Here is a 17,500-nt window from a genome sequence, read left to right as displayed (position 1 = left end):
CCCACTGGTCGATGCTACACCTGCTATTCTGTTGAGACTTGTTGCAAAGAGAAAAAGAAAAAATCCCGGAGCAGAAGTTTCATATCTTCAGAAGCAGCGTGAGGAGAAAAGCTGAAGCGCAGGAAATCTGAGTGCACGATTTGAGCACAAGCAGGAACTATTTGAGTGTGAGCACAATTTAGAGTGAAAGAGTTAAACAATCTGATCATCATGGAAAAACTACTGAATCTGAAAGACCGCGTTCTTGAAAGAGAATAAAAATAAAAAAAAACCTGGCTTTCATTTCTCGACCTTTTATTGTTTGTGTGAAAGTTGTAATAAATGCTGTCCACTTAAATAAAACACAGATTTTAATTTCAGATTAGTTTCTCTCTGATTTAGATTTGATGTCCAGTGTCTGTTTTCCTCCACAGACGCTAACGTGCACAGGAAGAAACACGAGCACGACACGTACGTCTTGGTGAGTCTCACCTCTGCAGCCTTCTCTTTCTTACAGGTGGTTAGACGGGTTTCACTGTTGTTGATATTATCTTTTATCTATATATCTATTATTTCAAGATACATCATGTCCTCACTACTGTAGCCGTGCACACACATGCACACAAACTTTATTTCAGAAAACACATTGAGCTCTGACAGTCACAGTCCTGCAGATCTTCTCTTCTCGGACTTTAACGACACTCGAGCTGTTTTCTTTCAACATGGAGGGAAAGAAAGCTGCACCAGCTGTTTCTTTGTGCTTCTCACACTCGATTAAGGTGAAATCATCATTCCATTATTTAAGGGATCAATTAGTTGTTTGTTAAAAGCTCTGCTGATGGACCATCACTGTCAGACCAGTTACTTATTTACATTTGATCATGTTTGAAGTTGATTTCATGACTGAATGAGTCACTTTTACAAGTTAAAAGAACCAGTTCATCTCTTGTAAACTTGTTGCAGGTTATTAAGTTGTTGTTCACACACTGAACCCAGAATTCTTATTTCAAATGGAGTTCAGAAACTTTTTTCCTCTTTAGTTGAAGTCAGTGTTATTCACTAACTCACCACTTGGTGGTGGTGATGCTCAAGTGTTTCTTCTTCTGCTTCACTGTCACAGACGAGATGAATCTGATCCCACTTTGATTAATTGAATTTTTTCTCCCGACAACGGTCGTTTCATTTCACTTCACACTTTTCCTCATCACATTAAGATTCAGGTTCAGAGGTCCGGACAGTTCATTTGTACATGTTTTAATTCACAGGGCACCATCCATCCATTCAGGAAGACTCACAGATCGGTTTTTGGGAAACTACTGCAAGAATTCAGACTGGTTGCCTCAGATAGACGGGTAAGTGTGTGTGTGTGAGTGAGTGTGTGTGTGTGTGTGTAAAATGAACTGCATCATAAAACCTAAACTCACACTTGTTTTTGCTCTAAAATCAGATCTATTTGTATTTTAGGTATTTTCTGGCTCCGTTCTGTTGATACTAAATTGCTCAAACCCGTCGTATCATCTGAACCTCTAAAATCCTCACTTTATAATCCAATTATGCTCTAATCTGGTTAGTTTCTATGTCTCATACACGGAGTCAAACCCAAACACCTCCAGTAATCCTGTTTCCAGAGTAGGTCACTGTGTTCCAGTGAGAGCAGCAGGGATGAAGTCCACCTGCTCTAAGATTGAGCTGTCATCATGAACTTCCTCTCAGATTTCATCTCTGTGTCCCGTCTTCATTTGGCTCTGCACTGATCGTGGATCAGTTTCATCCATTTTCACCTGTTGAATTTCCCCTTTTTTCTTCTTTTAATGTTTAAAAACAAACAGAATAGGAAACTTTATCTTTTGCTTACAGGAAGTAAACGTTGGATGTTTTAAATAAAGAAGGACCAAGTGTCTCCACCTCCTCCCACTTTCCAGAAACGAAGCCAAACATATCTCTGATTCGAACGCTGCCATCTTGTGCTGATGACCTCTTGTAGCTAGCATTAGCTAATGCTACAGTACCGGAAATCACTTCTTTTATGCCTTCTCTGAAAAATTAGCCTCCTAGTCACTGGCAGTATCAATGAAGAAGTAAAAGAAGAGTTTTATCTGGGTCAAACTAATGTGCTTTAAAGATGTGGTACTTAGATCTGGGTATCCTCCGATGTCCCATCTTCTAACATGGAGGAGGAGGGTTTTATGGCCTATACTGCAGCCAGGCTAATTATTATTTCCCACCTGTGATGTCACATTTTCAGTCAGAATACATGTTTTCGTGTCCTGTCTGTTGTTGAGCTCTGCTCCAAACGTCCCCAAATCAAAATGACCCCGAACCCGTTCTCATCAGTGCTTCTGCTCCGTGTGTAGGTGGTTGGTTTTTATACATGTTGTTGTTGCAGCCGTCTGATAAACGAACAGTAAATAACCTCAGATACCAAATCTCTCTGCTTTGAAAACAACTGACTTTGTCCTAATTTTCTACTCAGAAAAACATGTTTAGTTCAAATGTCGGGAATGATTTTCTAAATCGCTCTTATTCTAAAATTAGATGACAATAAAAAAAAAAAAAAGTAGAATGCATCAGAACAAAACAGGGACAGATGTAGAGTCATACTGGGATGTAAAAATCACAGAGAAACCACTGGAGACATGATAATGAACGTGAAAGAAGCTCAGACATGATTGTTGTGTGTGTGTGCGCATGTGTGTCCGTGCGTGTGTGTCAGCGTTATTGTGCTTTAATCCACTTTGACCACACACTAGCAGGGGGTCTTGATTCCCCATAGAGCCCTGGATTGGATTACACGGTGTCGTACACAGCTTAGGGACCAAACATAGTTCAAACCAGTGAAAGCGGAGATGTGCTTCCTCAGCGCTGCATATTGAGTTTGCACATGTGTCCGATCACACAGTTTGTGTGTGTCTGCAAATAAAAATGCAAAAAGATGGCAACATCCGTCACTGAATCAAAGGTCATATGCCACACCGGCGTCGGCCCTCATCACCGAAACATCTGGAATCTCCTCATCTTTCCAAGTTGATGTCTTCCTCTTCTTCATCCTGAGATATTTGTGTTGTTCCAGGTTCACGTCCGTCACTGTGATCTGAAGGTGATCAACTGACAGAGAAACATGTTTTCAGAGTAACAATGAAAATCTTGGATATCAATAGTGTATTTCTGTAGTTCTGGACTTCGATACTTGAGCTCATCAGTAAGAAAACGTGTAAACTCGTGTTAACACACCAGCACTGCTGCCGCCGCCGTTTCATTATGTAAGTGGGTTTATTTTGAGAGAAGAACACAGCCACCCTGGAGACACATGGCCCTGATGGCTCCACTCTGAGTAGACAAAGATCAGGAGAGGACGTTTTTTGTGATTTCATTGCCACTGGGACCGACCCTCCCAGCGGGGGGCAGCGTGCTGCAGTTTCAGTCGGGTTATAAAATAATCTCTCAAATTTCCTCCACACTCGCAGCTCAGTGTGCTCAGACTGTCGTCTCTCCGGCTATCCTTCTTCTTCTTTGGATGAAATATGAGTCACCCCTCTGCCTCTGTGATGACACACGTTTGACCGGCGCTGCCTGATGATGCGCTGGCTTGCCATGGCGCTCGGCAATGATGTAATCAGGTCAAGCATTAACGGGGCTCCTTATTTAATACCTGGCGATTGAGGCACAGCACAGTTGCTGCAGCTCTGTCACTCCAGTGTCACATGGTAGCCTCATCAGCTGGCACGCCGTCCTGCCGCCAGACTGCTCGGTGACGCCGCTGACGGACAGACGGGGGCAGCAAAGCTTCAAGATTCAACAAGCGTGCCCCCCAGGCGCTGGGGGTTGGGAATGTTTTGGGCCAAGTGCTGTCTCTCTGTTTGCACACACAGCCACATGTACACACACACACATGCACGAACACACACACACTGTGGGTCTCCCATGCCTGTCGCTGGCTAGTGCTGTCACCAGACGCCCAAGTGCTGTCATAACACAGCACACCATAGTAATTGTAGATTTCACAGCACTCGGCGTTCCCCACCATGGCATATGACTCCAACACAAAGTGACAGGCCAGGACACACACACACACACACACACACACACACACACACACACACACACATTCGTTCCCTTGCTCCATTTCTCTTTTCCTCTTTACTGAGACACACACACACACACAGTATATTCATCCCTTAGAGGTTGACGTACGACTCAAGGTTTTATTTTTCTTTCATTATAATTATGTTTAATTCATGTCCAGATTCTACAAAATAAAATGAGCTCGTCGTTGTTGCTCATTTGGCAAAAACACTTAAACAACCTGTTTGTGTTTTCCTAACTGTATTTGTTGTTGTGTCATAACTGCATTAAAATCCCAACATGTTCCTGAACTGTTCTGGAGTCAGTTGCTCTGGATCTTCTCCTGCAGCCTCCTAGTAAAACGTCTGTAAAATGTCAGACTGAGTCCACGTGAAAAAATCTGGAACTTACACAGTGAGCGAGTGGACGTGTTGATGAGGTTTCTAACATGTGAACTGGAAGAACACAAATATCTCAGGATGAAGAGGAGGATGATCCAAACTTTCACAAATTCATCTCATTCAGACCCAGCATGCACCTGTCCGCTCGCTGATTGTCCTTTAAGAAAGAAGATGAGGAGGCTGATGACATGTGAAGCTGTTCTCTTATTTGGTGGAGTTTCAGAAGTTTGTGTTGGTCCTGAAAAATGTCTCACAAGACGTTAGTAGTTTGTATAAATGTCTCGACAGATGATCTGGATGTCACAACAGTTGTTCTGGTTTAATGTGCAGTAACAAGCTGTGGAGTCCCTGAATAGTTTCAGTACTTTAGATTTGTTGTCGTCTTCCTCCACGGTTCATTTCTCTCTTTGTTTTCTGTGAAGATGTAAAATAAATAATTGGACTTCCTCTGACGCACAGAGCTGCTCTTTCACAGCACTGAGCCACTGTTCCGCTCTCACGTGCTCTGAATGTGACCTTCCCCTGAGCTGCTGTTTCTGTGATGAACTGATTCAGACTGTAGTGAACATGTTAGGCCACACGGCCGGGGCCTCGTCCAGTCAGAGAATTCACCCAAATCTGTGGCAGAGCAGGTCGACCGCAGGGCAGGAAACTCACTAATGCATCACCCGGCAGCTCGCCGTCACTTAGTAGGTTTGGATTTGGATTAATCAGCGGCTGTCACACGGCGCTCACTGTCTGTCAGGGAAACCCTGTGCAGGAGGAGACTGCTGGATAATGTCCTCAGTGCGTCTGAAATCATTATCACTGTCCTGAAGCTACACAGTTAATGTCCATCAGGCTGTGAAGTGCCTGGACAGCAGAGACACAGTTTAACACCGGGGTCGTGTCTGAGAACTTTCTTTTTCTATGTAGACGTATACATTTATTGAGCTCATTGGAGAAATGACACAAACCTGCGTTTCGACACGACTACGTTATTGTTATTGGACAGTTCAAATGTGCCACATCAACGTTTGTTGGTTCATGTTGTATTTTCCCACATGAATCAGAAAATATTAAGTGTTTGCTCCAGTTTCTCTTTTCAATCAAGACTTTCGTTTATCGCTGCTTCACTTGAGTCTCATCTGAGGATTTATATTCGTGTCTGATTTATTCAGACACATCAAACTCTCCTCAGCGAGTAAATCAGAGATTTAAAAAACAAAGTGCTCGTCCATGTTAAGGATCCTGTGTTGGACCAAAGGTCGAGACTCTCTGCTCCGTGTGTTGTTCTTGTTGTTGTTGTCGTCTAACAGTGATTTTTGTTTGTTGTGGTTTTCAGTCATGGAGGATCCTGCTGTTCGGATCACTCAACCTGCTCTGTACCGGCTGTCTGCTGATGTGGTGCAGCTCCACCAACAGCATGGGTGAGCACACACACACACACACACACACACACACACACACACACAACTAACACAACAAACTCAGTGACAGAGGGAGATACAGATTGACACATGCAAACTGACACACATACGCAGATTGTACACAGGCTGATGACAACACACACACACAAAGAAAAAAACACTCTTTGAGACTCGGACACAGACATTAACCGGTGGAGATACCTGTCTACACACAGTAAACACACACTGACAGGTACACACTCTTCTGTGTGTGTGTGTGGCAGCTTTAGACAAGTCTTTAAGAAGTGTGTTAGCGGTGTCGTCTCACCACAGGAGCTCAGACTGATCGTACAACTGCTGCTGCTCTGTGGTTTGGAATGGGGGGGTGGGGGGATTTCCCCTCAGTCAAAATAAGGCACAGTAAAGGGCATGTTGAAGAAACAGAGTCCTTCACAGCGTGTTTTTAGCCGCTGGCGCTACAACACAGAGAACACATCTGTCATATTGACAAGCACGTTCCTTTTTCTCCGTCCAAACACAAACACAGCAGAGACGACTGGACACAAAACATTTCAAACATCTGCAGGTTTATTCTTCCCTCAGATACTTCACCTGTGTTTTTATGAGTGGATAGAGAAGCTGCCATGGGTGAGAGGCTTATTGGACAAACATTACTTTTTCTTCTTTTACAGAATAATATATAACGTCTCCATCACAACTGTGTTCATTCATCCTCATTTTAATTTAGGTCAGGTGTACGTCTGCTTATTTTGTGGTTTAGGTCAAATTAACATTAATCACATGAGGTGTGTGTGTCTGTGTGTGTCTGTGCTCGTGTCTGTGTCTGTGTGTGTCTGTGTGTGTCTGTGTCTGTGCTCGTGTCTGTGTCTGTGCTCGTGTGTGTGTGGCGGCAGCAGCACTTAAAACCATTTCTCTGCCTCAGCTGAGCTGTCCATCGGCTTCGCTCCGGACGATGTGACAAGCTCATGCATTATTTAGAAGGCAAACACACACACGAGCAGGTAAGCACAGCCACGGCAGATTTTGAGGTTAAAGAGAAACGTATTATTAATGAAAAATGAAAAGTTCGTTTTTTATTTTATTCTGAGGCTTCATCAGAAACACTTTGAAGTCAGGAGGTGAACGTTGTGTCAGTTTTAATTCAGCTTGTGCTGAGGGACGTCTTTGAGTCAACAGGTACGTTTATCAAGTTTGTGTGCGAACATTTGTCGGCATCATTCATCAGTTTGACTGTGAACCATGTTTCAAAAAAACAAGGTCAGAGTCTCATACAGATGTGCAGTGAAACAGCTGTGGAGTGTGTGTTGATGTAAATAGGGATGGACGACATGTCTCCACTTCCTCCTGCTGTGTTGTGTTTTGCGAGTCTCTGTAGGGATCATTGATCGGTGGGATCCAGGTTCAACCCATACACACACTCAGTCTGTCTCAGCTGTCCACCATGACGCCTCAGACCATCTTCATATCATCAAACAACTAATTAAAATATATATTTGTCATCATTTATTTTACGTCTACTTTTATTTTTGGTTCACGTCCCCTTTGCTAACATGAAGGAGGTGGGGTTTATACTGCAGCCAGACACCAGGGGGCGATGTAGATGTTTTGGTTACACTTTTGTGGAGCTGTCATGTCGTCCATCTTTATACTCAGTCGTGTTACCAACATTAAATCCTCTCAGGGATTTCATCATTCAGGAAAAATGCTGTCAGGAGAAGAAAAACATGCAACTTTACCCGTGCACGCACACACACACACACACACACACACAGACACACACAGCAGTGGCGTCGGGTGTCGTGCAGACAGGAAACAGAGGACAGAGGTATCGAACAAACGTGGGAAGGCGACCCCGCTGTCGATACTCGGCCCCCGATGAGGACAGCGGGACAGACAGACCCAGTCTCAGTTCTGCCCGACAGGTTCTTCCTCCACTTTCTTTAGTATCTGCTGCTTCACTGCACTTCTCTGAAGTTGCTGTAACTTCACAGGTTTTAATCACTGGAGTTTAAACCAGCGGCTGTTTTAACTCTCGAGCAGGTTGAGGTGGAAGCACTACACACGGACATTTGTTGGGTTTGGGCCCATTGTCTCTGCAGCGTTGTTACTGTGTGTGTGTTTGTATTTGTGTGTTTATCATGTTCGGCTGAAGGACCTGAGAGTTACTCACTCTGCTGAACAAACGGAACCAAGGTTCACTCTCATTATTCTCATTCAGTCAATCACACACAGACAGTGTGAGCACGGTGTGTGGGTGTCTTACTATGGCACTGTGTGTGTGGGGGGGTGGGGTGGGGGTGTATGTCTTAGTATGGCACGGCGTGCGTGATCTCTTTGTGTCCTTAGCTGCTAAAGATGGTGGTGATGTGGAGCGTTCAGTGTTTGTCTTCCACCTCATTAGACTGAGGACACACACAGATATTTAGTTCACAGGTCGACACCACAGACTGTAAATAAAGATGGACGGAGCTTCTCTTCTTCCTCTCACTGATGAAGACCTAAGGATGCTGCTGCCATCTTGTTCTGGTGAAGTCATTTCCACCAGAGTCTGTAGGAACAGTGGTTCCACCCACACTCTGACATGCTGCTGCTATTTGTCTCTATACATTTATTTACTTTCATGATCCGCTTCTTCATTGTGATATTTTAAATATTATTGAGATCTCTTTATTCTTTTTACATCTAAATTCACCACAATGGTGTCTTTATTTAGAATTTTATAATTCATCAGTCTCTTCTCTGGTCTTTTGGCTTGATGCTCTATTTGCTGCAGCGTCTGTTGTTTATTCAAGAACGTGTTGGTCGGTTGGAAAATGTGTACATCCAACGCCTCCAGTGTTGAAGCATAACCCATATAGAAGTCTGACACACACACACACACACACACACACACATCCCTGTTGACCCCCCTTTGCAAGTCTAATACCATGTTCTAGAGCAACTGCCACACTGATGCAGACAAAGCCTCATATGTACAGTACATTCTGTACATGCCAGTAATGCGCACACACACACACACACACACAACCATGCTGCTCTGGCCCCTTTAGCTCATGTGTAACGGCTTAACAGACGTGTAAATATGCACACTATGGCATATATACATACATGCACACACACAAACACAACCCCGTGCTCCTCTGGGCTGTCACTATGTTTGCAAACACAGACACACACACACACACACACACACACACACGTTTGTACTTCTGTCTTAGTGAGGACACTCATCGGCATAATGCACCCGAGCCCTTTACCTTAACCTGAACCATCCAAACTACATTCTAACCCTAAAGGACAGTTAGGACAGTTAGGACAGCGAGGACAGTTAGGACAGTCCTCACTCTGTGGGTTGTTGGCCCAAAATGGTCCTCACAAAGACACGTGTACAAGTGCGCACACACACCGAGCGGTATAGACGGATATGCGTCTCTTGATGGGTGCGGTGAGGCGGTTAACCCTCAGTCGACCCATGAAGCTGATGAGAGAGATGATCGTAATCAGGCTGCAGCTTAACATACGTGTGAGCAGATTGCTGTATGTATATTATATTATATCCCATATGTTACGGTGCAGACAAGACAAACACGTTTTCTAAGATTCACAAAGTAGATTTGTGACAACAAGAAGTTTTTTTATTGTGAGTTCTCCTCGACCTGACGTAACAACGGAACCTCTGTGCTCTGACACGAACATGTGGAGCAAGAAACACTTTATCTAACATTTGACTCTAAATGATCAGAACTGATAAATGAACATCTGTGTTGAAGAAGACTTAAAACTAGAGACTGAGACATACACTTCTATAATGACACAACCTGTGGAGTCGCCCCCTGCTGGTCTCTTTCTATACAGTCAAAGCCCATTAATTCTGAGTGATGTGTCTGTTCACCTCATGAAGTTTAGTCCAGAGTCCCCTCTCTCTCTCTCGCTCTCTCGCTCTCCTCGCTCTGGTTTCGTCTCCACCATCACCTGAGAAATGCCTCCACCTCTTTAACTGCTAAAGGTAATAAACAGTCGCCCCCTGCTGGACATGAGGCAGTAACCAGCTCTGCAGCCACCAAAGCTGTGATGCCACGATGGGTTTATTACTGGAAATGACTCCTCACGTCTTTCCAACGTTAGTGAAGACGTATTTATCAGTTGTATATTCAGGACTTATTAGTTGTGATTTGGTTTTTCTGCTGGAGGCAGTGATGAGTTTCTGCTGTGTGTGTGTGTGTGTGTGTGTGTGTGTGTGTGTGTGTCGATGTGCTGTTGAAGCAGAGTTGTTGTTGCACTGTTGCTGAAACATAAGCTGATGATGATTCTACAGAACCTGGTGTGTGTGTGTGTGTGTTTGCGCTTCCATATCAAATTGTGCAGTGGACGACTGTCTCAGCTTTCAGGCATCTTTTCAGACATCAGCTTTTTGTCTCAATGGACCGTGCACACACACACACACACACACACAGACACACACAGACACACACACAGCAGCATTTTAGGATCTTTGTGTCTGTCTGTCCATCCGTCTGTCTGTTTTCTTGTTTTCCACTCCAATGCACACACACAATCCTCCTCTTTGTGTCACTTAAACCCTTCTCTGTCCCTCTCATTGCGACACACACACACACACACACACACACACACCCCTCTGCTCTTTCTCTCCTGTCATTCACCTCAGTCTGACTCGTTCACCTGAGCTCACACTCCTGTGTCCTCGTCCTCGGACCAACCTCCACCTCAACTACTTTTAACATCTATCATTTTTAAGCCTTTTAGTAAATAGACTATTATTAATGAATTAAAAACCATAGGATAATCATCTTGATGAGTCATAACATCTGTAAAATATCAGAAAATAGTGAGTTATGACATTTGTCTTTAACTTTCTTACTTTGTCTGATGGTTCAATGGTTGAAAGGGTGTGTGTGTGTGTGTGTGTGTGTGTGTGTGTGTGTGTGTGTGTGTGTGTGTGTGTGTGTGTGTGTGTGTGTGTGTGTGTGTTCACTGTATGTGTCTCCAGCTGAGAAACCAGGTCAAGTGTCTGTTCCTCAGATGAATGAACAAACCTCCTCCTCTATCCTTCTTCTCTCTGTTCTCCTCATCCACCAAACCAGTGTTAAGAAGTGAGTCTGTGTTCATATTTTCATTTTTCATTCTCGGCTCTGTTTTATTTTAGAACAGAAGATATGCACTGATGATGAAGTTATCTGCTCACACTGTCTTATGAAGTAACTGCTTTACATCTGAATAGAAAAGGACTGACAGACTTGAGAATGTGAAGATTTTGTGTGTTTGACGGTTCCGACTCAGTTTTCAGGTTATACTTGGGTTTAGATGACCGCGAGGGTAAAGGTCAGGAGAACGTATTTAGTTCTGATGGTTAAGGTTAGATCACAGGGCAAGAGAACACATTACGTCAGAGAGGGTCCTCACGAATATATGAAGACTGCCATGTGGTATATAAGGTGTGTGTGTGTGTGTGTGTGTGTGTGTGTGTGTGTGTGTGTGTGTGTGTGTGTGTGTGTGTGTGTGTGTGTGTGTGTGTGTGTGTGTGTGTGTGTGTGTGTGTGTGTGTGTGCGCGCGTGCGTGTTGTCTCCAGGGCCTCTGTGTTCCTGTGTGTCAGAACACAGCTGGTGAAGCAGTTCGTCCCATAGCGCCTTCGGTACAGTCTCACACACACACACACACACACACTGTTACTGTGTGTGTGTGTGTGATCAGCTCACATCTGCACGATCGCACCAATAATGTCTGTGAATTGTGCGACTGTAAAACGCTCAGATCAACAATCAAGATCATCAAATCTTCTATATCTTTGATTTTAATGGTGATTTCCTAATAAAAGCTCCTTCAACACTCCAGCTGCTGCTCGGCTTGAAGACGGTGGTTCTGAGTTAACAGATGATGTTATATTGATTATCATCAGCCTGGTTTGAGGGGGGGGGTCTCTGCAGGGGTCAGGGCACAGGGGGCATTAAGACGGAGCGGACAGGGGTGTGTTTGGTTTAACATGTCACTGCCAGATGCTTCTGAAATCCCACGTGGAGACACGAGAATCTGGTTTAGCTCATAAATGGAGCTTTGGTCTGGTTTCATATCGACAGGAGCTGATAGTCATATCTGAGGATGAGTGTGTGTGTGTGTGTGTGTTAATCACTTACAGACAGGCTGGTTTTTGTGTATTTGTACTCTCCTAAAAGTGTACCTAACTGGTTTCCAACCATCTGTTAGAATGAGTGTTTTAAACATGTGTCCATCTCAGACAGATCAGTAACTCACCCAGGTCAAATCACCAGTTTCAAAGGATTCTTTGTCTAATTAAAAGTCGTCTGTTGCAGCCTGAGTAATAGAGACTGAAAATCAATTAAACATTAAACATTGTGGGAGAAATATGAAAATCAAATTGTTACAGAGGATAAGTTGAGACGAGTTAGTTTGACAGATGTTTTATAAGAAGTCAATGGATAAGTTTTAATCATTTTATACATAAAACAAGTGAACTCAGGAACCAGACAGACTCAGTAAACTTTTAGTCTGTGAGCTTCTTTATTCAATGATCTGTAGCCAACAATCACTTCATTCATTGATGTAATGTACAGGGTTGTGATTACTTGTTTTGTGTTCATGTCCACAGTGAGTATGAGTGTGTGTCTGTCTGTCTGTCTGTCTGTCTGTCTGTCTGTCTGTGTGTGTGTGTGTCTCTGTCTGTCTGTGTGTCTGTGTGTCTGTGTGTGTGTGTGTGTGTCTGTGTGTGTGTCTGTCTGTGTGTGTGTGTAGTCCTCAGTTCCACTCTCATGTTTCGCTCTTGATGGTCAGCAGTGTCAGCGCTGGGCAGCGCTCCCTGTCTCCTCTTCATCTCTCTCCTCCTCCTCTTACATCACTCCGTCCCCTGCTCACCTCCCTCTCTGTCCCTGTCCTCTCTCCTCTTCCTCCTCTCTCCTCTTCCTCCTCCCCCTGGGATCGTCCTCACCGCAGCAGTTGAGGCGTTCGATAGAAGCTTTTAGTTTACATCTGCAGCACACAGGAGCTGACCTGACACCACGACCCGCCGCCTCTCAGTTTACTGTTTACCGGAACCAGTGACACTAAGCTGCTATTTGCTGTGGTTAGCACATAGTGTGTGTGTGTGTGTGTGTGTGTGTGTGTGTGTGCGTGTGTGCAGACTTTTTGTCTTTACCCCAAAAACTGCACAAAATCAACCAAGCGATAATTTTCCGTCTTGGATCAAAACTCAAATAGTTAAATATCAACATTCACTGATCATTTATGGCTTTTGTCAAAAGATTCATACTATTTGTTCGTTAAGTGCATTTTTCCTTTTTTCTTCAGGTTTGTCTGGTTTCGATCGGGTCTCATCAGCTTTGGTCCGTGTGTGTTTCATTTTGGACACGTAGAGATTTTAACTCAGTTTCCGTGATCGTCTGCTCTGTCACACGGTTTTCGAATCACGAGTGTGATGTGTCTTGATGCAGTTTGAATTAAACGTCATGTAGCTTTAGAGCAAATTAAGTTTCCTTCATTTTAACTCTGCTGATCTGTGTGTGTGTGTGTGTGTGTGTGTGTGTGTGTGTGTGTGTGTGTGTGTGTGTGTGTGTGTGTGTGTGTGTGTGTTTGGGCTGCTCCTCTGCAGACAGCATAAAATATTCATCCTCCTGCTCGTATTTCTCCTCTCATCTGTCTATCCTTCCTTCCTTCCTTCCTTCCTTCCTATTTAAACCCTCACCTCTTCCTCATCCCTCACTTCTTGTCTTTCTCCATGTTTGACCCATTGTTGCTTTTTTTAAAGGACATTTTTTACAGAAAGAATATAAAAGAAGGAAAACAGTTAAATAATTAAGAAACGATGGCGACAAAATTGTGCAAGACACAAAACCTTTCGTCTTTCCTCCTCTGCTCGCCTCCTTCCTCTCTCCTCTTCTTCTTCTCTTCCTCTCTTCTTCTCTCCATCGATAAACGCAGAGTTTTCAATCCATCATTCTCTTCTGGGTGTAGAGTTCAGGTCCTGTGGGGCAGCTGTGTGTTTGTGTATGTTTTGTATTTCTTGTACTTCTGTTTAGTGTACATATCATATATACTGCAGTGTGTGTCTGTGTGTGTGTGTGTGTGTGTGTGTGTGTGTGTTACAGATGAGTAGCGTCTCGTGTGTTTTGTTTGTTGCTCTCGGATCATTTCCTCTGGGTGTCAGTGTTTGTAAGCAGGAGATTTCTAAAGGAATTGAACCAGGTTATATTTGTGTGTCTGTGTGTTGTGGTCTGTATGTAAACCTATCTGAGCACAGCGGTGGAGAGGGGGGGGGGGTATTGATCTGGTCCGGCCTGTTTCAGGGTCACTGTGATGTCAGCGTTTGTATTATTATCGCTTTGATCGTCTGCTGCTTTTTAATTCAACACAACAAGACGACGTCAGGCCTCATTGATTCCTCCTCACGTTTTTAAAGCGTGAGGACACAGTTACGTTGTTGGTCCATTGCTACAGAGGATAAATCGCCCAATGGACCAATTCAATATCTCACATGTTTGATATTAAGGAAAGGAACAGTTGTCTCTCTCTCCAGTGTTTGTGTTGTCTCTTCACTCGTCCACTCTCCCTCTATCAGCCTGTGTGTCAAAATGCCCATCATCCTGTCTGTCTGTCTGTCTGTCTGTCTTCTCCTCACCCCCCCCCCCCCTACCTGTCTCTCTGCCTCTGTCTCTCACTCCATCCATCCGTCCTCTTTCTCTCTCTCGCTGTCGATCCGTCACTCAGTCTGGGTCCTCCCGCCCGTCCCTCTCTGTCTCTGGTCGTCTGTCTCTCCGGGCCTCCCTGTCAGGATTACATGGCGTCAGGTTGGCCAACATGGATGCCGGTGATGGGGAAACAAAATGTTCCTCTCAGCACAAAGCCGCTCTAATCCGCTCGCCTCATCCCCCACAGCGGAGCCTGATTACAGAAAGCCGGTCGACGGCATTAAAGCAGAGAGACAGTGAGACAGTGAGACAGACAGAGAGACAGGTTGTCAGTGAGTAGTTAAACCAGGCCAGTTGGAATCTGTCTTTAGCTGACTGATGATTTAATTGGCTTGTTGGCCTACTGACTAAGTGGCCCACTAACTGACTCTTACCTGGTGTCTGACTGGCTGCTCTCCAGCTTTCTGTCCAATTAAAATAAAATTAATGACTCAATGAGTGGCTCGCGGACGAGCTCATTGGCTCTCGTCAGCTCGTTGTGACTGTGACTGGAGAACTAAGAGCCTGAATGTGCCGAGTCACTGAAAGTACAACAATTCAGAGTCTACGACTAACAACAAAAAGTCAAATGGTTTTCACACAAGTTGGTTCCAAGTGTGATGATGTGACCAAACTGAAACGTGTTCCCTGAGGAGTTATATTTTCAGCCCTGTTTGTTTGTCTGCAGGTTCAATCTCGTCCTGTAGAGAAACTTGAATGTTTGCTCTCATTTAAACGATGAATTCACTGATTTGTTTCTCAGGGTTTGAGTTGTGATCGTCTCTGTTTCTCTGTTTCAGCTTTAACCGCCTACACGTACCTCACCATCTTCGACCTCTTTAGGTAAGTGTCTAATATTTTAAATATTGTATATTGTTTTTTTGCAAAATGTAAATTTGTGCCTGAGTGTCGCTGCACTTACAAATGTGCATTAGAGCAGAAAAGAGAGGTATTAATTAGTGACACCTGATAAATAATTGATGTTCCTCTCTGAGTAAAAAGCTGATCGCAGCTTCGCAAATGTGACGATGTTTTATTTGTGAGACGTGATAATAAATTCAGTCCCTCTGGGTTTGATTCTGTGGATTTATTCGGACAAGTTCCTTTTAAAGACCAGAGAATCTAATATCTTATCATTGTCAACTGATTGAAAGTATAGAGACCGAATTCAAATGTTCTCTCTGTGACACAAACATTAGAACATGACACACTTCATCACACTCCTGGGAATTTTGACAAGTTAAGCAAAACTATGGAAAACTTTTTTCTCGTATTTTTTGCATCGCAGGAGAAAGTAAAGAACGCGTCGTCCATCTTTAATTACAGTCTGTTAATTAAACATTTAATTATAATCATTCCTGATGAAAGCGTTTGTATGAATCACGTATCCACCGTTTTGTGTGTTTTCTGTTCTGATGGAGAATTTTCACTCTTGAAAAATAGAAATAAAGAAGAAGTGAACTTTAACTGACCTGTGTGTTGCTGCCACTTGTCCCTCACTGACTCTCGTCTTATGTGCCGCTCTCTTGTCCGTCTTCTCTCTGTCTCACATCCCTCTGTCATTCACCTGCTCTTCTCTTTCCCTGCCGTCACCTTATCCTCCCTCTGTCTCCTCCGTCTCCTCCGTGTGTCCTGCAGTTTGATCACCTGTCTCATCAGCTCCTGGGTCAACATGAAGAAACCCAGTCAGGTCTACTCATTTGGGTGAGTTCACTTTTACTCGATGTTCTGGGTTTTTGTACGCTGCGCTGCGAGCGGGTTTAAAAAACACAAGATCGTCTGAATACTGAAGAAGGGTTGTGTGACACGTTTTAATCTGAGTGAACGCTGACACGGGTAGAATCATTTTCTGTCCGTAAACTAATCGATTAAAAAACAGTAGTGTGAATGTGATAGAATGATGTCATGTCAACATGGTGCAGAACGTCAGAGGTGGAATCAGTCAGTTAGTGAACCAAGGGAGAAACCACCAGGGTCAGTTTGGTGTTCCTAATAAAGTGCTCAGCGAGTGTGGGTCAATATCAGATGACTTTCAGTCAAAGCTCCATCTGCGTTTGTTTATTTATTTATGTGATGTCATTCACTGCTGTCTGACACACACACACACACACACACACACACACACACACACACACACACACACACACTAAACTAGCTGTGAGTTTGAGCTGCTCAGCTGATTCAGACGAACAGAAGCTTGTGTGTGTGTGTGTGTGTGTGTGTGTGTGTGTGTGTGTGTGTGTGTGTGTTCAGCTGACAGGTCAACTCTGACCTTGAGGTGTTGAAGAGTAGTGATCAAATGGAAATCTGCTTTTCAGCTTCACTTGGCTCTCATAATGCGTGTGTGTGTGTGTGTGTGTGTGTTTGCGTGTGTGTGTTTTTCCACATGTGTGTGTGTGTGTGATCTAATGGCTGTAGTTTAGGTCTCCTCCATGTCAGCGATGGGACATTGACCAAACTAAAACATTTTAGCTAGTTGTTATCACACTGATGCTAATGATGCTAATGATGTCAATGATCATCTGAGATGTTTCAGCTTCATTTCTGGAGGAAGAGGAGACGTGAAGAGAAACTTCTCATTTAAAAGAACAGAAGGAAAATCGTTGGGTGAAGCACGGTTCACCTTCAAGATCTCAGTTTTCCTCCAGCATCACTTATGTGACACGTTTCTGTTCTTTTATCTGTGTGGTTTCCGTCGTGTGTCCTCACGTCACCTTCTTCACTTTCTGACCGTGGTCACATCTCGTTCACATTAATCCATAACGCTCCTCACTGGCCTCGGACACAAGCTTTTAGTTTACTGGTATTACGCTGTGGTGGCGGCAGGCGTCTGAGGAGGCGGAGGGCAGCCCATCAGATCCCTGACCGCCAACGTGGGGTTTAAGCCCTGTAAGCCCAGTGGACCACTCACTGAGATGAAGCTGCTCATCAGACTGGACAGACTGCAACAGGATC

The 17,500-nt window shown here is 44.0% G+C and overlaps 1 protein-coding gene across 1 annotated transcript in view; it reads left to right on the top strand.

The window, feature by feature from the left end:
* Nucleotides 1–17,500, top strand: part of slc30a6 (solute carrier family 30 member 6) — a 33,981-nt gene that overhangs the window by 818 nt on the left and 15,663 nt on the right. Inside the window, exons 2-6 of the mRNA XM_069538815.1 lie at nucleotides 414–460; nucleotides 1,245–1,331; nucleotides 5,767–5,851; nucleotides 15,346–15,388; nucleotides 16,184–16,249. Coding sequence (XP_069394916.1) covers nucleotides 414–460; nucleotides 1,245–1,331; nucleotides 5,767–5,851; nucleotides 15,346–15,388; nucleotides 16,184–16,249 — 328 coding nt within the window. The remainder of the gene's footprint in view (nucleotides 1–413; nucleotides 461–1,244; nucleotides 1,332–5,766; nucleotides 5,852–15,345; nucleotides 15,389–16,183; nucleotides 16,250–17,500) is intronic.

Source organism: Paralichthys olivaceus, chromosome 14, assembly GCF_024713975.1.
Source record: "Paralichthys olivaceus isolate ysfri-2021 chromosome 14, ASM2471397v2, whole genome shotgun sequence".
Taxonomy (NCBI): Eukaryota; Metazoa; Chordata; class Actinopteri; order Pleuronectiformes; family Paralichthyidae; genus Paralichthys; species Paralichthys olivaceus.
The sequence above is the reverse complement of the archived record's forward strand: the minus strand, read 5'-3'. Positions and strand labels throughout refer to the sequence as shown.